Here is a 27,160-nt window from a genome sequence, read left to right as displayed (position 1 = left end):
CTCCACCACACGGCCCCATGTACCTCTGCCAGGGCTCACCTGCCCAACCTTCATTGGGACCCGCCCCATGCTCCACCTTCTTTGCCCTCACACTTAGTCAGTGCAGGAGTTATCCAGTGCTGCTAACGAATCACCCCAAAGCCCTAACAGCTTAAGCCGACAAGCACATCATCTCACACCACATCTGTGGGCTCCGCTGGGAAGTTGTGGCTTGGGGTCTCTCGTGAAGTTGCAGTGAAGATATCAGGCAGGACTGTGATCATCTGTGTGTTGGGGCTGGGGGAACTGCCTCCAAGGTGGTTCATCTCCACGACGGTGGGCAGGAGGTCTCTGTGCCTTCCCATGTGGGCTCTCCATATGGCTGCTTGAGCTTCCTTATGACATGGCTGCTGGCTTCCTCCAGAACAAGTTTGAGAAGGAGGTTTATGATCTGGAATCAGAAGTCACACATTGTTACTGCTGCTACATTTTGTTCATATAAAGCAAATCGTGAAGTCCAGCCCCCATTCAGTGTGAGGGGAATTAGACTCCACCTTTTGAAAAGAGGAAGATCAAGGAATCTGTGGACACGTTTCAAAACCACCACAGTTCACTTCATTCTTCTCCCACATGACAGCAGTCACCCTTCTTTCCTGCCCCCTTGACTGTAGCCAGAGCTGCCTTGTGAAGCCTTCACTCGAGCAAGCTCGACGTCCACACCTCTGCTTCTGCCCCGGGCAGGGTAGCTAAGCCCTGATGGAGGCCAACCCCAGATGGCCACGTGGCTGTGCGGATTCGTGCTTTCTGGCCCCACTGGGCTCCTTCTGCTTCTGGCCTTCTTCGGGCCCAGGTGGCACCCACTGCTGTTCCTGGTGGCACATCCACAGCCTGCTTCTCTCCCAGTGCCCAGACACCACTCTCTGCCCTGCTCAGTGGCAATGTGCTTCCTCACACACGACCCTGCAGTGTAGACGGTCCTCCCGCACACACGACCCCGTAGTGCAGACGGTCTTCCTGCACACACGACCCCGCAGTGTAGACGGTCCCCCCGCATGCACGACCCTGCAGTGTAGACGGTCCTCCCGCACACACGACCCCGTAGTGCAGACGGTCTTCCCGCACATGCGACCCCGCAGTGTAGACGGTCCTCCCGCACGCACGACCCTGCAGTGTAGACGGTCTTCCCGCACACACGACCCTGCAGTGTAGACGGTCTTCCCGCACACACGACCCCGCAGTGTAGACGGTCTTCCCGCACATGCGACCCCGCAGTGTAGACGGTCCTCCCGCATGCACGACCGTGCAGTGTAGACGGTCCTCCCGCACCCATGACCCTGCAGTGTAGACGGTCCTCCCACACCCACGACCCTGCAGTGTAGACGGTCCTCCCGCACCCACGACCCTGCAGTGTAGACGGTCCTCCCGCACCCACGACCCTGCAGTGTAGACGGTCCTCCCACACCCACGACCCTGCAGTGTAGACAGTCCTCCCGCACCCACGACCCCGTAGTGCAGACGGTCTTCCCGCACACACGACCCTGCAGTGTAGACGGTCCTCCCACACCCACGACCCTGTAGTGTAGACTGTCTTCCCGCACGCATGACCCTGTAGTGTAGACAGTCCTCCCGCGCGTGTGACCCCACAGTGTAGACGGTCCTCCCACACGCACGACCCTGTAGTGTAGACGGTCCTCCCACACACACGACCCTGTAGTGTAGACTGTCTCCCACACACACGACCCTGTAGTGTAGATGGTCTTCCCGCACACCTTGGGGAAGACGGGCTTCTCTCCTTTTATTCGGGCTTGATCCTCCCACATCCTTCCAGCAGTCGTCACTGATCACTCCCAGTCTTTCACCTTTCCACTGGCTCTGCCTTCCTGCCTCCCCTGCCTGATACAAACTCAACTTTGCTCCAGGTATTTTTTTTTTAAAGATAAAACAAAATAATAATCCATCATTGGCCCAACATCCCTCTTCCACACCAGAACCTCACACCCACCCTTCAGGGACTGCCCTGTCTCCTGGGAGCTTCTAGAAAGAGTGGTCTGCACTCTTCCCCCCTTCCCACCACCACCCACCTACCCACGCATGCCAGCCTAGCCTCCACCTTCCTGGCTTCTATGATACCAGCTGCTCTGCCCTCATTCCAGCCGTCAAGGGCCACCACATGGACAAATCCATAGATACTAGATTACCTGTGCTTTGTGGCCCCTGTGTCACCCTGGACACCTGTTGATATCTCTTTCCTTCTGGTACTTTCTCTCTCTCCATCTCTTCCCATCTCCTCTGGCTCCTCCTTCTCCCCGCCACCTCATTCCTCTGCTTCTTTCTAGAATGTTATGATCTATCTGTGGGATCTCACCAAACTCATCCTTTATCCTTGCCCCAGCGTTCCTCACCAGCTCTTCTGGCCCAGTCCTCGTTCAGGTGCTCAGAAGCTATTGCCCGACTGCCCTGGCCCTGCTCCCACCTGGACATCACTTGAACTTCCACCTTGACGTGGGCCTGGCTCCGTGCCCTCCCCGACCGTGTTTCCTGCTTTGGTGGATGGCATCTCTCTCCACCTGGTGACTCAGGCTGGAACCTGGGGGCCTTCTGTCTTCCCCCAAATATGACCAATCAGTTAATTTATCTTGGAAAATAAAACAAGACAATAATGTCAAAAATAGGCAGAGGCTGTACGGGGCATTCACTGTCGCCTCCATCACCCTCTTCCCTGCTGACTCAGGCAAGGCCCCCGGCCTCTTTGGACCACTGTTTCCTCGTATGTTGGCTGGAGATCATACCAAAGGTACCTCCTGGGGCTGCTGTGTTGATCACACGGTCAATGCGTGCAGGTGACAACAGCAGCTCCGGCTGCTCTTCCTCTCCATGTACAGGGATGGGCACTGCCAGGCCAGGCTACCTCAGGGCTGGCCAGCTCCGGAAGTGTTTGATGTCGGTCTGCAGTGAGGTAAGTGTAGAAGGTGAGAGTAAGCATTTTAAACTACTACAGAAATTTGACAGGGTAACTTCATACCTTTTGAGTCTAATAATTAAAAAAAAAAAATGGGGCTTCACCTCATACCCATTAGGATGGCTACTGGGAAAAAGACATCAACTAATCCGCATATTGGCAAGGATGTGAGAAATTGGAACCCTTGTGCACTGTCAGTGGACATGTAAAATGGTGCAGCCTCCGTGGAGAACAGTATAGTGATTCAAGAAATGAAAACTAGAGTTACCACGTGATCCAGCAATTCCACTTCTGGGTATGTGGCCAAGGCATGGCAAGCAGGTGCTTGAAGAGATATTGACACCCAAATTCAGAGCAGCACGAACACTCATGATGTGGACAACCCAAGTGTCCATCGTGGATGAATGGAGAAATAAAATGTGGAATATTATGCAGCCTTAAAAAGGAAGGAATTTCCAAAACATGCTACAACATGGATGAATCTTGAGGACATTATGCTAAGTGTAACAAGCCAGACACAAAGGGACAAATACTGTGTACTTCCAATTATGTTCGATACTTAGAGTTGTCAGATTCATAGGGACAGAAAGTAGAAGGGTGGTTGCTGGGGGCTGGGGACAGAAAGTAGAAGGGTGGTTGCTGGGGGCTGGGGACAGAAGGTAGAAGGGTGGTTGCTGGGGGCTGGGGGCGGGAAGTGGGAGGCTGCTGTTAAATGGGTAGTTTCGGTTTTGCCAAAAAGGAAAGCGTTCTAGAGACTAGCAGCGCGGCAGTGTGAGTGCATATAACTGGAATGTGCACTTAAATAAGTTTGGGATGATAAATGTATGTTATCTTACCCCCATTAAAACAAAAATTTTTTTTAAAAAAATGGGACTTGTATTTTGTATGTCTTTTAAAGTTGTATTTGTCTGGTAATTTATTTTCCAAAAGTTTCAGTCTGAGAAGGATCAGAAACAAAAGGAGTCCTTCACTGCACATCACAGATGCTTCCAGACTCACTGCCCTGGCTCAGCTTCTCCTGGGTTCCTCACTGGTTTGCTCTTCCACTCTCCCACCTCCTCAACCCATCTCCTAACCTCTGGCCACAGTGATCTTTCTAGAGCAAGCTTAACCTGTTGCCTATCTTGTCCAGTGTTCCTACATCCAGGAAGAACGAGGAAACTGAGGTATGCAGACAAGTGAAGGGTGAAGATGATGCAAAGGAGTTTATTGAGTGTTAGAACAGCTTAGAGGAGACCCACAGTGGATAGCTCCCCTCTGAAGGCAGGCAGGTCATTCTGTCGAGTGTTCAGCTCTCAGCAGAGAGGAGTCCCTGGAGAGGGCAGCTTCTCTTTGCCCAGCAGGTTGCCCCACCCTCTCTGCAGATCTCTGAAGCTATCAGTGGAGAGGGTAGCTCCTCTCTTTGACTGACCATCCCAACTTCTCTCTGCCATCTTCTGTCTCTGGCCATCGTTTACCCTGGCTGAGCACCAGGCTTTTATGGCCCTCAGAGGGGAGGAAGTGCCTGCTAATTGGTCCATGAGCAGCCAGGGGCAGGCTCAGAAGAGGCACCATGAATCTCCATTCTGGTCATCAGGACTAGTGGCCCAGCCCCTAGCCTTCAGGCCCTCCCTGGCCTGACGGAGGGGTCTTACTGGGACCCACCCCCTTCTGCCCAGGAATCTGTCTGCCTCCTGCTACAATTCATGGCCCCGGGCTCAGCACCAATCCTGCTTGGAGATCTGAGCAGGTGTTGGGAGAGGAGAGAGGACAGGCAGTGGGATCAGACACCCCTGAGCCTGCAGGGATGGGGGCGTGGTGGGGGAGATGGGGGAGTCCTTCTCAGGCCCCCAAGGGTGCAGGCTACAGAGATGCCCAGGTCCTGTGCCTGGGAGGGCAGTGGCAACTGTACCCAGGGAGCTCTCCCCTCACCATCTCAGAAGGGGCAGGGCTCCGGCTTGTCCCTGGCTCCTGCCTGCTCCATGGTGCGAGTGGCCCAGGTCTGCAGCAATGGGTCACATGGTTGCAGCTTCATGCAGGAGGGCAGATCCTGCCTGCTCCTGGCTCCTTCCAAGAGCACAGAGAGGCTCGGGTCCACAGCCACAGTTTGGGTGGTTGTAGCCCCATGTAGGAGGGTGGGGCCCCTGTCCACAGCTGCAGCTTGGGCAGCTGCAGTGGTACCTGGGAAACTCCCACCCAAACTCAGAAGGGGCAGGGCTCCCACCAGCTTCATGGAGTGTGCAGCCCCAGCTGCTGCTTGTGGGGAGCCAGCTGCAGCCCGAAGCCTCTACATCTCACTCGCTACCCTTTTGCTCATAATGCTCTTGCTCGTTTGTCAAAGACCACCTCCCCCAGGAAGCCTTCCCTGAATGTCTAAGCATCACTATCACAGATCATCCCACACCAGCTTCCTTTGCAGATTTAAGAAGCTGTAAAAGCAAGAGTTCCGGCACTTTGATGGGCACTGAGAGGGAAGCTTTAGGCAAGTGGGCCCCCTGGCTCTTCTCACGGGAGGCCTGGAGGGCCCTCCAGTCACTTGCAATGTGTTTGTGTCTTCCGCCTACACTTACAGCTTCCTCCAACATCCACGTTTGCAAACCAGAGCAATACAGGTGTCCTTCAAAGCCTGCACAGGTGCCGGTGGCATCAGACAAGAGGGTCCACGGTGAACACTATGGCGCACGTCAGCCGGACCCCCTCCTGTCCTACCCTGAGTGCGTGCAGCACTGAGATGGGAACACAGAACGCTTGCCTTCGTGCCTGAGAAGATGAATGTACCTTCTTTCAGCCTGGGAGAATGGCAGCATCTTCCCAGGCCAGGCTTCTGATGGGTTTCCCAGCGACCGGAGAGCAGCGGGGCTCAGAGCTGGCAGCCACCCGGAGCACCTTGGCTGCTCACTCACATAAATCCTGGTGTAGACAATGAGCCCTTCATTTGCAGGTGATGTCCCTGCACCAGGCCGGTGATGGTCCTCCTGGCCTCCTGAGCCCCGGTTTGCTTTCCTCCATTCTGCAGTGAAATCTCCTCCGCCTGTGACCAGGCTCAGTCCAGATCCTGCACTGGGCGTCTGGATTTGAATCGAGTGCGGAATCCCCCAAATAAGTTGTTTCTCAAAAAGCTGCCAGAGGACAACTGCAAACAGCAAGGAGCATATCCTTTTATTTCACGGATAGAAACAGAAGGGATAGTGTTCTTCCAAGACGTAGCTCTTCTTTCCTGGCCACCCAGATCCCAGCCTCCTGGGGGTGATGACTTTGGGTTTTACTTTTTGTTTTGTAAACAGCAAAAAACCTTCATTATACGTAGACCTATTGCAGAACTTAAGAATCATTTATGGCCAGACATGGTGGTTCACGCCTGTAATTCCAGTACTTTGGGAGGCCAAGGCAGGCGGATCACCTGAGGTCAGGAGTCCGAGACCAGCCTGGCCAACATGGTGAAAACCCATCTCTACTGAAAATGCAAAAAATTAGCCAGGCGTGGTGGCGTGTGCCTGTCATCTCAACTACTGGGAGGCTGAAGCATGAGAATCTCTTGAACCTGAGAGGCGGAGGTTGCAGTGAGCCGAGACCACACCAGTGCACTCCAGCCTGGGCAATAAGTATAAAACTCCGTCTCAAAACAAACAAACAAACAAACAAAAGAATCATTTATGGTTTCCTGTAACCCTCTCAGGTATAATATGTCAGATTCAAACTGGAAACAATGACTGGGCCTAAATCCTAATGGAAAGTTTCTTGTGGTTCATATTTTTGACTGGTGACTGGCAGGTTTACACAAATAAATGAATATTATAATTCGGTAGATAAGCAACTACATTACATTTATAGGATTTAAGCACTTTCCATGAAAGCTTTGCTCCAAGGAGATGCCTCTGGTACAGGCTGCTAATTCACCAACACACGAGCCTGGAGGCCTGGGTTTGACATTAAACGAGTCTGGGCCGTGCCTCTGTGGGGGTTCCTGCTTCAGTGGGGAAATAGAAAATGCTTGGTAAGTAGAAAGAGTCATTGTTGACATTTTTAAGCCAGCTGGGAGCCTTGAGAATTTGAAATTTGACCTACATACAAGGGAATGGACCTTTCACAGAGTATGAAGTGCTAGGTGGGGTTTGTAGAGGACAATGGCATGTCGGAGATGGCCAGCGTTGCATCTGGGCCCACATAATCCCTCCCCAGCTTTGCTGGCTCCAGGCTCCTGGTGAGGTGCCAACTGGTTCTCAGTTGCCACAGGTGTGAGGGGTGGCTTCAAGTTTTTGTGGCTCTGGAGTGTGACATTCCTGGTAGATGAAAGGGCTCCTGGAGGACACCCACCAAAGCGGAGGCTGCGTCTGAACGAACACCCAAGAAGCAGGTGCGCCAGGGAGGTGTGGGGTGGGAGGCAAACTCTGGATCAAGGCAGAGGTAAATGAGTAGCGGCGGCCCTCCAGCCAGCTCATGCCGGGTTCCTAGGAGATGCTCCTTGAGGCTCTGTCACTGACATAGACGGTGAGGCTCAAGGAGGCTGCGGAAGAGGATGCGGAGGAAGGCGCTGAGGGTGGTTTCCATTGGTAGAGTTGATTCTGCCTGGCCCAGTGGCAGTTGCCCCACATGAATGGAGCTGCTCTTTCCTGGGGGTTTCCAGTGGAAGGCATGGGAGTGGCTTTTCAGATCTGGGGTCCCTGGTCTTTCCCTGATGAAGGGAGGTGTGTGGGGTGCTGGCCTTGGGGCTCAGGGTAAATGTGGAAGGTTCCAGTGCAGAAGGTGAAGCGGCCGGGCCGGGGATACCCAGCCACAACCTGGAAGCTTTGAGGAAGGGAGATGTGGAAGCACTTTCCGTTCCCTGCCTGATGGGCTTAGAGACTGACCCATGCCATGCCAGTGACTCATGACATGCCACCCACAGGTTGAGGGCTTGTGATTTAAATTGTTCTACTTTTCTTGTCTGCAATGTTGTCCAAAGTCAGAGGGATCTAAATTTTTTAAAGAAGGGGTGGGAATGTCTGTGTGCTGTTCACACGGATGCAAGACGGTCACTCAGGATGTGCCCAGCAAGCAGGAGGGCTTCCCAGACCAGGCCTGTGGTGGTAGGGTCAAGTCTGCAGGGCCCAGGGTCAAGCTTGAGTTCCTGCTAAGCTGAACTAGGCAGCGGGTCCCCAGGGATGGTGGGAAGTGATGAGGGCTCAGGGATCTGCCCACTTACTCTTTATTTGCAAACAGTATATAAACACACATGCGAGCTGTCACTGCCCTCAGGGCGCTGGCACGCTGCCACCCCAGCGCCTGGATCCTGGTGCTTGGGCGCCTCGACTTTATAGCATTTGGAAAGCAACTTGATTGGAGCAGGCTGTGGACTCTGCTGATGCCGGGAAATGATTTTCTCTTGGATGGAAGCCCTACTTTGCTTGTTGGGAAAGGGACAGGGTTTGTTCTGGCTGAGCACCAGTGGCAGACACATCATGTTGGTTACTTTGGATGCCTGGAGGCCCCGAGCACAGACCTCTGGGTGCCCTTGGCATACGAGGAACAATTCGGACTGTGGCTGAAGCGTCACCTCCTTCGGGAGACCTTCCCTGACCACTGTTCCTTAAAAAACAACCCCCCCCGCCGGCTGGGCGCGGTGGCTCAAGCCTGTAATCCCAGCACTTTGGGAGGTCAAGGCGGGCGGATCACGAGGTCAGGAGATCGAGACCATCCTGGGTAACATGGTGAAACCCCGTCTCTACTAAAAATACAAGAAAATTAGCCGGGCGTGGTGGCGGCGCCTGTAGTCCCAGGTACTCGGGAGGCTGAGGCAGGAGAATGGAGTGAACCCGGGAGGCGGAGCTTGCAGTGAGCCGAGATCGCGCCACTCACTCCAGCCTGGGCGACAGAGCGAGACTCCGTCTCAGAAAAAACAAAAAACAAAACAAAACCCAAGCCCAAAGAAACAAAACAAAACAACCCACCCTGGTCCATTGTATTCGCACCACTTCACTCTATTTGGAAATCTTTTCGCTGAATTTCTCTCTCCATCAGACAGCGGCTCCTAGAGCACAGCGCCTTGTTTGCATGGACGCGGCTCTAGCCCAACCCCGAAAACAGTGCACGACACACAGCAGGTGCTTTGGAAACTGTGACATGAATGCAGGCTTTAAAATGTGTCCGGGACTTGTTATTTAATCAGGTATGGCAGACGCGGGGACACCGAGATGACTGTCCTGAAGGAAGATGCTTTTATACTCGCAGATCCCTGGAAGAAGCGGCGCGGCCAGCACCAGGGCCTGTCCGGACGCACCAGGGAGGGCGGCAAGGGCTTCACCGCGGTTTGGTTTCCCGGAAGGAATGAAGGCTCAGAGGGTTGAGGATCGGATGGCTTGAATGCATGAGGTGTGCCCTGGGCTGTCCTGTGGGCCCGAGCTGCCCCGGTTTGCCCGGAGTTTGTTCCTTCCTGGGGGGTCTGTGGTCTCGCTAGAGCTGCGGACCTTCGCGGTGTGTTACGGCCTTTTTTTTTTTTTTTTTTTTTTTTAGGCGGAGTCTCGCTCTGTCGCCCAGGCTGGAGTGCGGGGGCGCCATCTCCGCTCACTGCAAGCTCCGCCTTCCGGGTTCACGCCATTCTCCTGCCTCAGCCTCCCGAGTAGCTGGGACTACAGGGGCCGCCACCTCGCCCAGATAATTTTTTTTTTTTGTATTTTTTTCAGTAGAGACGGGGTGTCACCGTGTTAGCCAGGATAGTCCCAATCGCCTGACCTCATCATCCGCGCGCTTCGGCCTCCCAAAGTGCTGGGATTACAGGAGTGAAAGAATGACAGCTCTTAAAGACGGCACGGCCCAAAGCCTGAGCAACACCACGATTTACTGTGAAGAGCCAAAGAACACAGCTCGCAGCACAGAGAGGAACCCGAATGGCTCCGCTGCCGGCTGAGTGCAGGGGCCAGCTTTTATTCCCTTATTTGCCCCGCCCATATCCTGCTGATTGGTCCATTTTACAGAGTGCTGATTGGTCCATATTGCAGGGTGCTGATTGGTGCATTTTACAAACTTTTAGCCAGCTACAGAGCGCTGATTGGTGTGTTTTTACAGAGCAGTGATTGGCACATTTTACAAACCTCTAGCTACCCATGGAGTGCTGACTGGTGCGTTTTACAATCCTCTTGTAAGACAGAAAATTTCTCCAAGTCCGCACGGGACCCAGGAAGTCCAGCTGGCTTTACCTCTCACTGGGATTGGGGCAGAGGAAGGCTGCCTTCTGGAAGTGTAAAAGACAAATAGAGGAGGTGGCTGGTGTCTGGGCTCTGGACTGGTCAGCTTGCAAAGCAATGGCACGCCCAACAGCCAGTCGTTTGCTCTCCGGAGGACTCAGCTAACTCTGGAAGGGGCAGTTCCTTCCTAAGTCCACAAGGCCCCAAGGATGAAGCAGCATAAAATCAGTAGAAAAAAACAAAACTAAAAAACCCATGATCAATACAGAATGACTCTTTGACATGTGCGGCAATGTAAAGATTGTGCATGCAGATGTATAGATAAATGTGAGAACCAAGCAGACGTGAAGTAAGCTAAGACGACTTGGTGTATCATTCGATTTCTGTTGGTCCTGAAATCAACACGTTTCCTTTGGGTGGTTTTGCAAAAGGAATCCCTCAGTGGGGAAACAATCTCTTCTGACACCCACCTCCGAAACTTTTTGTTGGAGTACAACATACATTCAGAAAATCACATCTATCCTAAGGTTATAGCTCATGACTGTTCACAAACTGGACACATCCAGGAAACCAGCACGCAGACCAGAGTGGTAAGGGCAGCTGGAAGCCTTCTTGTATTCCCTCTTTTTCATCTGTATAACTGTATCCTAACTTCTTATCTTAACTAACTTGTCCTAACTGTACCATACTTTTTTTTTTTTTTTTTTTTTTTTTTGAGATGGAGTCTTGCTCTGTCACCCAGGCAGGAGTGCAGTGGCGCGATCTCAGCTCACTGCAACCTCTGCCTCCTGGGTTCAAGCAATTCTCCTGTCTCAGCCTCCCAAGTGGCTGGGATTACAGTCGCGTGCCACCATGCCCAGCTAATTGTTTGTATTTTTAGTAGAGACGGGGTTTCACCATGTTAGCCAGGATGGTCTCAATCTCCTGACCTCGTGATCCACCCACCTGGGCCTCCCAAAGTGCTGGGATTACAGGCGTGAACCACTGCGCCCGGCCCCCCATCCTAACTTCTAACAACATAGGTTACTTTTGCTGGCTTTTCCCTTCTTATAAATGAATTCAAATTGGGTCTAGCTCATTGTGTTTTCACAAACTGTATTTGTGAAATTCACCCACATCATTGCCTAAGGTTGAAGATAGTTTATTCCTGTTGCTGTGCAGTATGTGTGAATACATCACACAATGTATATGACCTATACTCACCCATTCCAATGCTAAGGTGAATGTGGGAAATTTCTAGTTTGGAATGGTAATTCCTTCACTGACTTTTTGTCTGCCGGTCTGTGTCAGTCTTTTAGTTGCAAGAAAGAGAACTTGCTTTGGACAACCTGACTCAGAAAGGTGGGTTTTCCGGAACCATTCTGCACAGCTCATAGAATAGAAGGAAAAGGCGAACAGCCAGGCTTTGGAAGGAAGAGGATCAGGGATGCCCTTACTAGGGGATCCTGGTGGCAAGAACTCAAGGACCACCTTTCTGAGACGGAATGGCAAGTGGCTCGACTTGCCTAGAGCAGGGTTCCTACCTCTGTTGCGTGTGACCCTAGTGGTCCCCAGGAATTTTAGAGAGTGCCATGGAGGAGAACAAGACCTGTGGCTCAGTCAGTTGGAAAACTGGTTTAAAAAGGTTACACCTCTCAGGACCTTTCACAGGAGAGGGCACAGTCTAACCTCGAGGAAGGGATATTCCTGAACTTGACTTTTCTCATGGGGCATCTACTGACATCTCAAGGGCACTCGTGCTCCAAGAAGCACAGCTTGGGAAAATGCTAAGCCAAAGCCCAGTGAACAGAGGGGAGAGGTGGAAAATACGTTTTGGCCTGCATTTTTAATGCACAGATAGGGATTTTTTTTTTTTTTTTTTTTTTCCTAGAAAATAGGAAACTCTGAAAGCAGATACTCAGTGTGACCCTTGAGGCAGAGCCGTCTGGCAAGTGAGAGTGTTACAGTTTGCAGGGTGCCTTCGGGTCCATTGTCGCATCCGTTCCCAGGGGCGGGTGGTACGGGTGGGAGAGCCCAGATGACGGAACTGACCGCCGATGCCACGCGCTCCTAGAAAGCGTAAGATCCAGGGCCCAGTTAGAGTCAGACCTAGGCTCTCGCGGAGAACTGCATCGCGCTCCCAGCTCTGCCGCCTCGGTGCGGGGACCGGGCTCTGCATGAGGACTGGGAAAGGGAGTCCGGGCCTGGACGGCGCCCTGGGAGCCAGCCTGGAGGAGAACGGCTCGGAGGTCCTGGCAAGGCCGCGCGGATGGAGAGGAAGCCGCCAGGGATGCTGAGAAAGGGCGGCGGGGGCCTCGGAGGGAAGCTGGGGAAACGCCGCGGGGGCAGCCGAGGCCGCCGGCGCCCCGGGAGAAGGTGCCAGTGGAGCGGCGCTGGGGGCGCGGGCGGGCGCTGGGCCGCGGTGGGGCCGGCCTGGGGGTGCGCCCTGGGCTCCTTCTGGACCCGCCCGGCCGCGCAGGGGCTGCGGCCTCCACGCGGGCGCCCTCGGTTCCGCCTCAGCTCCCAGCCGGGCCGCCTTCCCCCAGGGCACGCGCAGCCTCCCGCGCCGGGTCTTGCCCCCTCGCCGTCCCTGCCCTCTCCTTTCCCGCCGCCCACGGGGCCTGGGCCCTCCCCGCCCGCTCCTCCTGCGTCCACTTTGGCGTTCCCGGTTCCGCAGGCGGCCTGTCCTGCCGGCCCCTCCGTCTCCCACCTGCTTTGTGGGGAACTAGAGCACACACCACACACCGGAGGCGGGAGGGGGGCGCGGGAGGTGGGTGTTGGGGGCGGGGCTGTGGTGTGGTGTGTAGTGTGGGGTGTGTGTGTGGGGTGTGTGTGTGGTGTGTTTGTGTGTAATGTGTGTGTGGGGTGTGTAGTGTGGCATGTGTGGGGGTGGTGTGGGGTATGTGTGTGGTGTGTGTAGTGTGGTGTGTGTAGTGTGGTTTGTGTTTGTGTGTGTGCATGTGGTGTGTTCGGTGCATGTGGTGTGTTTGTGTGGTGTGTGTGCGTGTGGTGTGTTCGGTGCGTGTGGTGTATTTGGTATAGCGTGTGTTGTGTGTGTGGTGTTTGTGTGTGTGGTGTGTGTGGTGTGTTTGTAGGGTGTGTGGGCTGTGTGTGGTGTGTGTGTGGGGTGAGTGTGCCGTTTGTGTGTAGTGTGGTGTGTGTGGTGTGCTGTGTGGTGTTTGTGTGTGTGGTGTGTACAGTGTGGTGTGGCGTGTATAGTGTGGTGTGTGTGGTGTGTATAGTGGGTGTGTGGTGTGGTGTGTGCGGTGTGTTTGTAGGGTGTGTGGGGTGTGTGTGGTGTGTGTGTGCTGTGGTGTGTGTGGGGTGTGTGTGTGCTATTTGTGTGTGTGGTGTGTACAGTGTGGTGTGGTGTGTATAGTGTGGTGTGTGTGGTGTACTGTGTGGTGTTTGTGTATGTGGTGTGTACAGTGTGGTGTGGTGTGTATAGTGTGGTGTGTGTGGTGTGTATAGTGTGGTGTGTGTGGTGTGGTGTGTGCGGTGTGTTTGTAGGGTGTGTGTGCTGTGGTGTGTGTGTGGGGTGTGTGTGGTGTGTGCGCGGTGTGTTTGTGTGGTGTGGTGCATACAGTGTGGTGTGGTGTGTATAGTGTGGTGTGTGTGGTGTGTATAGTGTGGTGTGTTTGTGTGTGGTATGTGTGCGGTGTGTTTGTAGGGTGTGTGGGCTGTGTGGTGTGTGTGGGCTGTGGTGTGTGGTGTGTTTGTGTGTGGTGTGTTTGTGTGTGTAGTGTGTACAGTGTGGTGTGGTGTGTGTGGTGTGTACAGTGTGGTGTGTGTGGTGCGGTGTGCATGCAGTGGGGCGTGTGCAGAAACTACAAGCCCCTCCCAGTGGGGTGTGGAGCAGATGCCGCGGAGGCCACCTGGCCCGTGGGCGTTGGCACTGGGGACGCGCTGGCCCAGAGACCCGGTGCTCTCCCGCGTTTCCCCCCGCCCCGCTCCACACTGAGGGCGCTCGGCCCCACACTGAGTTCCGAATCCACCTGCTGGGCTCCTCGCCCTGGCTGCCAGGCCCTGAGCCTTCTGCGGGCAGCGAGCTCCCGCCAGGTTCTGCCAACAGCGGCCCCGGAGGGCGGCGTGGCGGCCGCAGGTCCCAGGACGGGAGCCTGTTCCGGTCAGCAGAGCCCCAGCAGCCCCCGGGACTCCCCGCGGTGGCCGGTCGTGTCCAGTTTTCCAGTTTGCTTCCTGCGCTCCCCGGACCTGCCTGCCCGCGTGCCGCCCAGGGCCGGCTGATGCATCTCAGGGATTTGAGTCCAGCTCTCCGGGAGGCCCCAGGGCCAGGCGAGTGCAGAGGTCGGTTCCACTCCCCAGGACCCCCTCTCCAGCTTCCAGGACCTTGGTTCTCAGAACCCCTCATGACTTCTCTTTGCCCTTTAGAGACCTTCACTGCTTCTATCAGTCACCATATCTGAATCCTGGCTTGGGCTTGCCGCTCCATCCTCCAGTATCGACCAACAACAGGAGATTCTATCTGAGGGTGGAGGTGTGTTTCCCTGACTAGACTCTAAATACAAATCCTCCACCTCTCCATCTGTCTCTCCAGTCATCTCAGAGGCATGGTCTTAACAACACTGTGCACAGTGCCTTGCAAGTTGAGGAGTAGATCCAAATGATCAGTTCTAAAATTCATTCTTATTGAAGATGACAGGTGGAAATATCAATGCAAACAAAATGAAAAAGTTCAACAATGATTAATGCTGCTTTTCAACAGAAGAATCAAATCATCTTGACAAAATTTCAATTGGCAGAATTTGCCTTGGGGAACTTTATGCAGGGGAATCTGTGGGTCTGATGTGTGATGGGCTTTGGATGTGTTGTGTAGCTCAGTGTCCCTTCCTGCTACACCTAGTCATCTCCAGAAACTCAGACCACCCATCTACTAAAGGTGGGTGGATGAGCAAGGGGGGCCTCGGTGGCATTCTGGATCACACCGAACCTGAGCTCCACTGCCTGACCCACTTGGTGTCGCTGTTAACAGAAACTCACTGCCATCCGGCCTCAGGCCTGCCTCCTTCCTGTAGAACTTGACACTGGAAGCACCAGGTGAGCTGGACCTGCTGCTGCTACTGCACTCCCATGATGCAGCCTGAGAATGAAGCCCACCAGAGTGAGAGGAGAGCAGACCTGAGTGGTGAGCTGGAGACACAGGGTGTGGGTGGTGTCCCTTGAGCTTCGACACCATGCCACACCTCAAACCAGCCTGATATCCATGATTTTGCTTTTTGCTTAAGCCAGTCTGTGTCATTTTCAACAAAAGAGTTCTACTAGATATGACAGATTTCTCTAGAACACCTAAGAAGTGAAAGACCCGAAGCTATTGCAATGGTTCAGGAACTAGGACACTGGTAGGAAACTGGAAAGAAGGCATCAGAGTTAAGGAAATATTTATGAGGTCAACTCGAAGTCTCGGTTACTGAGTGAATACAGTGGCTGAGAGGAATGGAAGCATCCAACCAAATAAAAAAAGATGGTGCTGAGATTTGGGTTACCAGGTCAATGACTGATGCAATGCCATTAACTGAGTTAGGAGTCTCAAATACAGAAGGATGAGTGCAGAGTTGAGGATGAAAAATTCTGCTTTGGACACAATGAGTGTGAGGTGCCCAAGGATAACCCAACGGGATGCAGTCACACCAAAGCAACAGGGTGTGCACCTGAAACTCAGAAGGGTGATGGGGCTGTGGTGAAGATTCGTGATCACCCATAAACGAATTCATTAAAAGCATGAGAGTGGAGGGGCCCCTACAATATGGTGGGTGTATGAGACTAACCCTAGATTGGGGATAGCTCCCTGGGAAATCCAAGGGACAAGGTGAGGAGCAGGAGCCCACCAAGGAAACCAGAAGAGGTCCAAGGACAGCAAGGAGCACAGCCTTCAAGTCTGGGAGCCAACTATCCAAGAAGGGAGTGGTTTGCCGTGGATGCCATGGGCCACCGCGTCCCATCTAGGAAAGCAAGTTGAGTTCTCTCTTGAATACATTGGGATTGATTACCCAGACTTCAAAGAATCTGTCCCCGACATCCCTTCATTCACTCTGCTCTTTACCTTCTCCTCTTCCCTGGTCACCAGCACCTCTGCTAAAGGGTGGAGAAAGGAACTTCTGATCAGTTGCAGAAAAGCTTTGGGGTTACGTGGCGCAAGCTGCTCTGCCTCTGTTTGTGAAGAAATTAGACTATGGCCAGCCATGGGAGTGGGATCATTTTGGTTTCTGGAGCAATAATTAGTAGCATCTTTTAGAGGTGATCATTTCGGTTCACTTCTGGGAAGCAATTCGTGTTTAAGAAAAATAGATGCAAAGTTACTAAGTACACCTGATATTTAAACAATCTCCAGCAGATAAATGCTGATACTGACACTCTTACTAGAAAAGGAGAAATATCCATCTTGAGGAAGAGAAACGACTTTTGTTGCGTTATGCTCCCGGGTCCCTTTTCACTGGAGGGATATCTCAGCTTGCTGAGCCCCTGGTTGCTGCACTCCTCGGTTCCAGAACCCAGCAATTCCTCTCATCACGATTGTTTCAAGTCTCATCCAAGCCCTGTATATTTCAGGTCATCCTTAATTTCTTGTTCTGTACCCAGAGGAGATGAGGAAAACCTTTAAGTCTCTATGAGAGGCAAACATCCTCCTCACTGCCCCAGCCCCATGTGATTGATGAGGCAACTAAGGAAGAGAAGTAGGTGCTTCTGGGATGGGAGGAGCGCAGTGCTGAGGAACTCCGGGCTCCATTTGGAAATAGCACTGATTTCTTAGTATATTCTTTTTGGTGTTAATATAGAAAATATAAAAAACACAGTTAAAAGAATGAAGCATGTCTACACACATGTGGCCAGAAAGCCTGACCAGAAGCTGGTAGCAGTGAGGGATGACAGTGCTTGCCCCTGGGTTGAACAGTGGAAGAGTTAGGGGAGAAACTGCTCTTTGAGACCCTTTCAATTTCATGTTATGGATTTATAGAGATAGATGAATTAAACATTATATAAAAAAGGAATAAAACCACTGGTAGGATCTGTATTCCAGGAAGAAAAAAGCAAAAGCATATTACATAATAGGTCAATCAATGCACAGAAATAAACAAAAGAATTTAACTAGAGCCGATGCTAATCATAAATCCCTTCCCTGTCCCAGAGTCCTGTTGTCTCTGGGGTCTTGGTCCATCTTATCTAGGCCGTGGAGTGCTGGGGTGGGATGCTGCTAATTCCTAGGCAGGAAGCAAGGGCCAGTTACCCTTGTGGTGTCATTTCTGGGTCCTGGAAAGGAGACCACCGCTGACCCCTGACTCACCAACCGCTAATTACTGATGGAAATCCCACCGGCCTCCCTGGACAAAGGCAGCCTAGACCTGGACTCATTCACATGCAAAGGAAGTGGCCAGAAGAGCCTGCTGTTGGCAGGGGTGAGGGATGGGAGAGCACGCTAAGTGGCCTGTCTGTGGAGGAGGGAGAGGGTGGAGCAGCACAAGCCGGCCTGAGGTCAGGAGCCTGCGGTGTCTCCAGGAAAGCAGAGGCGGCTGTGGGGGGCGCCGGGGCTGAAGAGCCAAGTGTAGAGACTGCTTCATCTTGTCCATCTCCAGAAACGCAGACCACCCATCCCCTAAAGGCAGGTGGATGAGCGAGGGGGCCTCGGAGGCATTCCAGATCACACTGAACCTGAGCCCCACGGCCTGACCCACTCAGCATCGCTGTTAACAGACGCTCGCTGCTGTCTGGCCCGGACCCCGCTGGCGCTGCGGGTCCTTCCACCCCAGTTAGGAAGGGTCATGGTTCCCGCGGAAACCCCTGCCAGGGTGAATAAACTCGGCGTGGGGCTGACTGGCTTTGGATTACTCCGTTGCTTACAAGCCGAGTTCCCGTCCGTGCCTCAGTTTCTCCCTCTGTAAAACAATACGATTACCGGCCCAGAAGCATTGTTGGACAGATTAAACGAGAAAATCCACTGGAAGTGTTTAACAAATGACGCACAGTAAGGGCTTCACACCTGCTAGCCGATGTCCCCTGCAGCCTTTATTCTTCCCCACCCAGTCCCCCTTGGCCTGCTATGGAGACACAGGCGGCTTGCCCCCGCCGCGGTCCCGGTGTGCGTTAACGGGCTCCCGGGGAAGCGGTGTGGAAAATGGCTTAGGGAGGGAGGAGGCCAGAGCCTCGGAAGCCAGGGAGAGGTCTGCAGGCATCCAGATGGGAGCTGGAGGGGCGGGACAGGGCCCTTGGCAGGGGGATCCAGGACATATTTTGGAGAAGTTCTCTCTAGGACTTGGTAACAGGTTGAGAGCGGCCACTTGGCCGGAGGCTCCGGCTTCGTTGGCGGGAGGGAGGTGGAGGAAGGGAAGAATGCTGCAGGGCCGACCTGCGGGGTGGGAGTGGGGGGTGGCTGGGGGCGAGAGGCCGGGGGCTCGGGGCCGCAGGGGTTCGGCCTGGAGGAGCGTCGTGGGCGCGCCGGGGCCGCGATTCCCACTGGGCGGGTCGGCTCCGCAGCCGCTGCGCTCGGAACCCCCCAGGCGCCCCGCAGTACCCGGCGTCCTTCCTGCCTCCTCCGAGCCCCTGTCCTCCGTCCGAGCCCCAGTCCCGCCCACCCTGCCGGCGCCTCCGCCCTCCCGCCCTCGGCCTTCCACCACCTCGGCGCGACGCGCGCGGGACCCAGTGGAGGCTGCTTTCCCGCAGGCCGCCGTCCAGGGCGGGGAAGGGAGCGGACCCTCCCGGCTGCAGGTGCCTGGGCCCCCGGCGGCCTCGCCCCACACCGCCAGCCCACTGGCCTCGCCTTCGCGCGGGGGCACGGGAGGCACTCGGCCCATCGTCCCCGCTAACCGAGTTCCCCTCCACCCCGCCCGTCGCCAGCCCGGGTGCCCTTCCAGCCCGTCGCTACCCGAGAATGTGCCCCGTGGCCCGCAGGCCGCGGGGTCTGGAGGATGGAGGGGTGGACCCCGCAGAGGGTCGCGCCGCCCTCCCTCCCCTCCCCTCCCCGCGGGAGCAGCCCCCGGGACCGCCCCTCGCTCCTGCCGGCGGGGGGGGACTGAGCTTCCCCGAGGTGTGCGGCTCCGGAGAGCTCGTGCCCTCCAGCTGGACCTCGCTGCCCGTTTCCAGCCAGCCAAGCCATCAGCTAGTTCGTTCGCTTTCTCTTTCCCGCACAGGGAAAAGCAGCCCGAGTCGGAGGAGCGGACGGCTCCGGGGGTCCCGGCGCGCGCTGTGGGCCCCGCCGCGGGGGCTTCGGGAACGCGCGGACCCAGGCGAGGCCGCCTCTGCCCGGACGCAGCCCGACACTTGCCCGCGGGGCTCCCCGGGACGCCTGAGTAACGGGCGCGAGGGGGAAAGCCGAACGGCTCCTGTGCCCGCAGTTGGTGCCCCCGGGGCTGGGTTCGCCGCGGCTGCGCTGCCAGCCCCCGACACGCAGGACTTTCGGTCCCACAGCCCGACGGGCCCGGCGCGCCGCCCTCCGCCCGCTCCCGCTCCCCCTCCCCGGCCCGCGCGTCCCGGACGGCGGGTGAACTGTCGGACGCGCTCCCCGCCTGGCCAAGCCGCACCAGGAACCTGCGCACCCAATGGCCCACGCGCCTGCTGCTCCGGGGTTTTCACGGCCGCGGGAGACTGGAGGGGGCTGTTCTGCCTTCCCCTTCGTTTAGGCCCGGCCACTCCCCATCCCCACAGTTTGGAAGTGGCCTTTTCTGAGGACTCCAGCGCCAAGCGTGTGTCTCCTTTTGAGCTGCGGAAGCCATTGGGGGGGCATTCCATCATCCGCGGCTGCCTTCCCCCGTGGGCCTTGTCCCTCGGCGCCCACCTAGGGGACCTTCTAAGCTTCCTGAGACCTGCTTGTCCACCCCAACACGTCCCAGCATTTGGCGGTGCCCTAAGGGGTCTTTGAGGGCATTTTAGGAGGTGAGCGGCGCCCCTACCTGGGCTCCCCAGCGCCAGTTGGGTTTGCCCTTTGCTGGCATGTCAGTGAATTAACTGCTGTCCTTGGGATGACCTGCCTGATGATTTGGCCTCTGGAACATCCTGGCTGTGCATTTCAGAACTCCTCCCATCTTATCCACCTGCCGAAGGCCTGTCCCCCTGATACGGTTTGGCTCTGTGTCCCCACCCAAATCTCACCTTGAATTTTAATAATCCCCACGTGCCACGGGCGGGACAAGGTAGAGGTAACTGAATCATGGAGGTGGTTTCCCCGAACGCTGGTCTCGTGACAGTGAGTTTTCACGAGATTTTTTTTTTTTTTTGACGGAGTGTCTGTCACTCAGGCTGGAGTGCAGTGGCGCGATCTCGGCTCACTGCAACCTCTGCCTCAGCCTCCCGAGTAGCTGGGACTACAGGCGCGCGCCATCACATCCGGCTAATTTTTTTTGGTATTTTTAGTAAAGACGGGGTTTCACCATGTTGGTTAGGCTGGTCTCGAACTCCTGACCTCGTGATCTGCCTGCCTCGGCCTCCCAAAGTGCTGGGATTACAGGCGTGAGGCGATCTGGTGGTTTTATAAGGGCTTCCCCCACCCCCTTCCTCTCTCTCCTGCCACCCTGTGAGGAAGGTGCCCTTCTTCCCCCTTCAGGCGAACTGCCTCCCTGATTGTAAGCTTCCTGAGGCCGCCCCAGCTATGCGGAACTGTGAGCCAATTAAACTGCTTTATAAATTAATCCTGGTATTTCTCGGGTATTTCTTCATAGCAGCGTGAGAACGGACTGAAACACCCACCATGTGGAGTAGGGGAAGCTGAGGGGGCTAGGAGGTCCCAGCAGGGTGAAGGTGTGATGGCGTCTTGGGGCAGTGGGAGTGCTGCCTGAGGGAATGGTGGGCAGGTCATTGAGGCTCCATGGTGAGCAGGAAGCTGAGAGAGGGAGGTGTCAATTCCGGAGTCAGGCGTGATGTGGAAGGAACCTGGGGCTTTGCCAGGCATAGGTGAAGGAAGGTCACTTAGGTACCGGCAGTGGGAAGAGAGGGCAGTGAGTGGTGGACGGAGAGGAAGAGAAAGCTGAACACTGGAGCACAATGAGGGTGCTGGGAGGCAAGCAGAGGGGGCTGGGGGATTCTCATATGGTGCATTCTGGCATTTATATTTTGAAAAATAATTGTTTTGTTCCTATTAATGCTTTTATAATAGTTTTAGGAAAGAAGAAAAAATATGAATGAGCTATTACGAGGCTTCTTTTGAAGTTTCTTTCAGTTCAGAAACATGTCCCACTTTACAAAAAAATTAAGAAAATCCGAAAGTATGGAGGTCGATAATTGGTATTTTAATCTGACAAGACAACTCACTGGGGTTTCCTTAGAGATGTGTTAGGAATTCAGAGCTGCATGCATTTCCCCGCCAGATCAACTGAAACAATATAAAGTGAGTTTTAGTTATTTCTTTCAATGAGACTGCGAGGCCTATTTAGCTAACAAAAAAGATATCTGTAGAAAGAAGCATTCTTGATTCTTATCTACAAAACAGAGCAGTAAAAAACCAAGAATATCAGATGAGTATTATCTCTGTCCATGACAGGTATCATATTGGTATGATTAAGATTGGTCTTAATGGAAACTTAGGCAATAAATATAACCATCATAGTTTCACCTGCAGCAAAGCAAACAAAATACATTAAGTATAATAGGAAAACAATGCAGGCAAAGGCAGGCAGATTGCTTGAGCCCGGAAGTTCGAGACCAGCCTGGGCAATGTGGCGAAACCCTGTCTCTACAAAAAAAATGCAAAAATTAGCCGGGCAGGGTGGTGCATGTCTGTGATCCCAGCTACTTGGGAGGCTGAGGTAGGAGGATCCCTTGAGCCCGGGAGGTCCAGGCTGCAGTGAGCTATGATTGCGCCACTGCACACCAGCCTAGGTGACAGAGTGAGACCCTGTCTTACAAAAAAAGAAAATGCGATGTGTGAATTTTCTTCCCAATCTTTTAATAAGGAAAATGTTTTTTCAAAATAATGGCTTATATGGAGTGTCAATGTAAAAACCATATTAATTTCAAATTTATAAGTAAAATATAGTCAGCGATCTCACATATGTCAAAATTTGGCATATAACACATTTTGGAGAGGTGTTGCTTTTGGTTATACTTTTTTTCTATTTTTAAAATTGTGGTAAAATACATATAAAATTTAGCATTTTAATGACTTTTAAGTGTATACTTCAGTGTCATTAAATTCACATTGCTGTGCAACCATCATGACCATCCATCTTCAGGCCACTTTTCATCCAGTAAAACACAAACTCTATACCCATTAATAACTCCCTTCTCCCCTCCCCCCAGTGTCTGGCAACCACCGTTCTACTTTGTCTCTAAGAATCTGACTCATCTAGGTACTTCATGTAAGTGGAATCATACAGTATTTGTCCTTCTGTGTCTGGTTTATTTCTCTTTGCACACCATCCTCAAGATTCATCGATGTTGTAGCATGTGTCTGAATTTCCTTTCAAGGCTGAATAATATTCCCATGTGTGTGTATAACATTTTGCTTATTCATTGATAGGCACTTGGAATGCTTTCTTCATGTTTTAGCTATTGTGAATAATGCCACTGTGAACACAGATGTTCAGATATGTGTGGGCATTTTGATACGAATATAACAACACAAAGCACACGGTGTGCTCCATCATGAGCTCAGCTGTATGTGGACATGGAGGGTGCTGGAAGTCGTGGTGGGGCAACTGAAGCGCCTCTCTGGAAATACTGTGTCCCGGGAGACAGAAGGTCAGGCAGATGAGTCCTGCCCAGGGGCAAACCTCAGACAATCACTGGCACATCAGAATTCCTGTGAAAGCGCAAAAACAAAAAGGGTGCCTGTGCTGAGCCCCAGACCCCTTGATTTTGAGTCTCTTGACGAGGACCCTGGACACCTGCATGCTTACAAGCCTCTCCGGAGGTGCTGCCTTGCTACCTTGGGGCTGGGAACCACACAGCCTGGGACTCGGGAAGGAAGGGCCAATCTGTCTTTCCTCCTAGGGGCAGAGAGTAACTACCAGAGGCACCGTTTTCCTAGCGAAACCCTGCAAGACCCTACGAGGCAAAACAGCCCTCCTGGGGGGGCCTTTAGCCAGGCAAAAGTGAGATGTTCTTCCCGCCTGCAACAAACACCAAGTGGAGCCAGCCGTACACGCCACAGTGTACAGGGGCATCACCCACAGCAAGGTGGCTTATGAACCATCCCGGTCAGGCTTCCCAGAAGCAGTGGGCAGAAGGAAGATGGTTTGCCGTCTCTGGTGGAGGTGAAACCAGAAACAAGTCTGCATTGAGCCCAGACAGTGATGGGCACTCTTGCCCTCTGAAGGTGCGGGCCTGTCACTGGGGCTGGCAGGTTCAGCAACATCCTTGGTGAGGCCTGGATCCTAGACCCACTGTTAGCTGGATTTGTGACATAAAAATCCTCCACGTGCCAAAAACACAAAAAACAAAAAACCATTAAGGCGGGCAGTGATCCCCATTCCTTTGGATTTTATAGACCAGTAAGTGTCAAATAAAACTTCTGGGACCGACGTGACTGCCAACTTTTAGTCTTGGCAGGGACAATGAAAAAGACTAAAAGCTATGATCTATCATCATTTCATAAAAGAGGGTTATTTTGATATCATAAAGGAAGGATAACTTCAGAATTTAAAAAGTTTACACACTGAATTTTAATTAGAAAATAAGCGTGTATTTCCTGTGGCGTTCTCAATTTCTGTGGACGAATGAAAAGTTCATCATCATCTCTGCAAACTTAGGCTTCTTTGCCTTGAATACTTAGGGGCAGCTGCACCATTTGCAGATGTTTATTTCCCTGAAGAGGTGTCTTCAGGGCTTTAAGGGAACACTGCTCTAAAGAAGAGCACACTTGGCCGATCAGTCCCTTGAGAAGACTTTGGTTTTTGATTTTTTGTTCACTTCTGAGCAATGACTCCACATCCTGGGTACACAGAAGCCCTCTCTCCTCAACTCGGTAGCAGTGCTCTCTAGCACAGCCAGTTCCCGGCCCAGGCCGTTTTCTGGATGGGTGTGTCCTCCTCTTGCAGCCCTGTGAACTGACTGAAGGACAGCTGCAGCGGAGCATCTGAACCTGCAGCGGAGGCAGTGCAGGTCCTGCCTACAGCGTGCACACAAGATACCCGGGGCTTTCCACCATGATTTTTCACCGACATGATTTCCTTTCATTCACCTGTAGCTCTGCCTTACCTGTACAGCTCAAGCCCCTAGCACAGAACACAGGGGCCGAGTAAAGGCTTCTAAATACATATGAATTCAACAACGAGAGCATTCATTTTGTTGTAAACCATATAAATTACACTCAAAATGTAATAGTTTCTAACAAAATAAAAAGTTGACTCATTTCTTCATACTTAACTTCAAAAATACTATACAAACCTTTATTTACATTGATTAAATCACAACAGGTACATAAAAAGTTGAGGCACTGGTGTCTGTGGCTAATGGTAGTAATCACAGCTCACATAGCAAAGTAACATTAACCTTTTAACTTTGAGCTGTTGCAAAATTACCATTTTAATATCATATATACCATATATTCAGTACTAGTTATGACTTTTTTCTAAAGTAATAATAGAACATGATACCCAGAGAAAAAGAAAATACTTAATAACTTTCCCAAGTGCTAGTAAAAAAGAAACACATTGGTGTACACCTGATTTGAGGGGCGGACATGATTCAGACTATGAGCCATCAGGAGAGCAAAGCAAAGCTTTTTTAAACTGGAAGGACACTCATGCTGTTTTGGTTCAGACCCTTCATCTTTCATACTGGGAAACAATGCTCACAGGGCAAGTGTCACATCATTATGTAATACAGTAAGAAAGATGTCCCAGGTCTCCTACTAACAAACCTAGAATCTTTTCTAATTCATAACAGAGGTTTATACTACAAATACAATCATATTCTTGAAAGATCAAATCAAATATCAAGAAAAACAGATCCATGATAATACTTCAGACTTTAAAAAATCCTAAAGCAATAATTTAATAAAAATGTATGTCAACAACTGTGTTCAAGATAATAGAATCAGTGTGGAATCCAGTGCCGTAAACAGTGATGGCAGCAGTTCACTGGTGCAGTAATTCATTTATATACTTCTGTAGTACTCTGTGTATTGGTTGTGTTTTCATCTGTACTACTTGAATTAAATTTCTTCCATAAAAATTTCTCATTTGATTTCCAAAGAGGAGTTGCTGGCTCTTCTCTCCTTTTGGAGGGTGCTGCTAGAGGTGCTTTTTCACACAGAGTCTCTATTACTGCCAAGTCTGTGAGTTTGTTAAGACTCTCATCGTTCTGCTCATTCAAAATGTCCCAGAAATCTTTTGGTCTCTGTTTTGCTTTTTCCACGGGCCCTGAAAGAACTTGCTTTGGCAGTTGTGTGGGACTGTTCCCATGACTTCTAAAAAGGTCGTCAAGAATAGAGGTATCACCAAGTAAGCTTATCACAGAAGAATTTTCCAGCACTGGATTTTCTATCTTTTTGTTTTCCAATTTCAGAAGGGGTTCTTTTCTTGAAATGCCCATTCTTGTGAGGTCCTGTTTGTCTTTCATGGTATTTTCTAACCTTCTCTCATGTGTTTCAGACTCACTGTTCTGAGAACGGGATGTCACAGTATCTTTCGATGCTTGGCTATTTTTCCCACTGTCAGTCTTTTGAGTAGAACTAACAGGTGATTTCTTAGCTTCTGCATCGTTAGAATACACCTCTTCTCTACAGGAACTATGATTTTGAAACTTAATTGATTTTCTTTTATATGTTTTTAGGCTGCAAACTTGAGAAATTTTGTTGGTAGAATCTTTAAATGACAAGGTTTCAGAATCTGACAGCCTTGCTTTTATAAGAGAGTCTCTTTTTTCAGATTTCTTCCTGGTGCACTCTCCTTTCTCAAAGGAAGAAGTGTTGAATTCTGATGCAGAATCCATAAAAAGTTCTTTTACCTCTGGATATTGAGAAGCATAAAAGTCTCTTAGCATTTTCTGTCGTTCTTCTGATGTGGCACTGGTTATATGTTCAGCAAATTCGTTTACAGAAGACGAGTTAAAATAAGAGGCCATTTCTTCAAATTGTTTTCTAAAGATTAAATGAACAAAACTAGTGGTTATTTTCATTACATTTTATTTTGAAATAACTCATCACCAGTAACAGGAAATGTAGAGGCCAAGGAAGGTAATCTTGTTCCTTTAGCATGTCTGCTGAATTCCATAATGAAAATGCATTTTATCCTAGTAGAACGAGGCCTCTTCCCTGATGCTACTGAGAAAAGTATTTTAGCTCACAAAATCATCACTTTGTAAGTTATTTTGATTTATGCTATTATATTAGGTATTTCTGGGGAATTATGGAGGCCCAGCATGCTACTCCTCCAGTGAGCCAGTGATTTATGACTGACATGAGGATCATGATTTACAGAATCTGTACTTGAAAATCCATATTGTATTCAAGTCCCATGAAATAAAGTTGTCAAAGAAGAATTTTAATGAAAAGAGCAAATTCTGAAAAATTAAGAAAGACATTTTTTTTTTCCCTTCCCTCTCCTTTTCCCCTTCTTCTACAAATACAATATTGAAATCGCATAAGACTTTTTGATGAGCCCAAAGGGAAGTTCTAAACTGATAAACCCAGATTATTTTTTCCCCAGCTGGTATGGACACCTAAGCTAAGAAGTGAGATGCTATTACAAGAAGTGTGTTGTATTCTTAGTATAAGATACTAATAAAAGCGGTTGTATACATGTATGAGGAAATGGGCCTTCAAGAACCTTGGTAAGATAGAGGCAGAAAGACTTAGGGACCTGGGCATTGAGCCCTGCTCCTTTCCCTAAACGAGGGTGCTATGGACTGAACTGTGCCCCTCCCCCAAATCCTGCTGAAGCCCCCTAACCCAGGACGTAACAGTATTTGGAGTTAGCGCCTTTAGGAGGTAATTAAGGTTAAATGAGGTCATAAGGGTGGGACCCTGATCCAACAGGATTAGTGTCCTTAGAAGAGATGCCAGAGAACCCACACAGTTTCTTTCTCTTCGCCTCTTCCTCTCTGCCATGTGAGGACACAGGGAGATGGTGGCCACCTGCCAGCCAGGAAGAGGGCCCTCACCAGAAACTGAATCAGCTAACTTCTTATTGTTGGCCATCCAGCCTCTAGAACTGTGGAAATG

The 27,160-nt window shown here is 51.8% G+C and overlaps 1 protein-coding gene across 6 annotated transcripts in view; it reads right to left on the bottom strand.

Annotated features, from left to right (window-relative positions):
• Window positions 1–406: 406 nt before the first annotated feature.
• The window catches only part of LOC105498929 (ERCC excision repair 6 like 2), a 153,296-nt gene continuing 126,542 nt past the window's right edge, over window positions 407–27,160 (bottom strand). For 4 of the 6 annotated variants that reach the window (XM_071077440.1, XM_071077441.1, XM_071077442.1 and 1 more), the window contains exon 19: window positions 23,634–26,077. In XM_071077440.1, coding sequence (XP_070933541.1) covers window positions 25,090–26,077 — 988 coding nt within the window. In that variant the 3' untranslated portion in view covers window positions 23,634–25,089. Of the gene's footprint in view, window positions 431–21,233; window positions 21,368–23,633; window positions 26,078–27,160 lie in introns of those variants that run through there. The other 2 variants (XM_071077445.1, XM_071077446.1) reach the window with 2 other exon arrangements.

This window comes from Macaca nemestrina, chromosome 14, assembly GCF_043159975.1.
Source record: "Macaca nemestrina isolate mMacNem1 chromosome 14, mMacNem.hap1, whole genome shotgun sequence".
NCBI lineage: Eukaryota > Metazoa > Chordata > Mammalia > Primates > Cercopithecidae > Macaca > Macaca nemestrina.
Note: the sequence above shows the minus strand (reverse complement) of the source record. Positions and strands in the feature narration are given on the sequence as shown.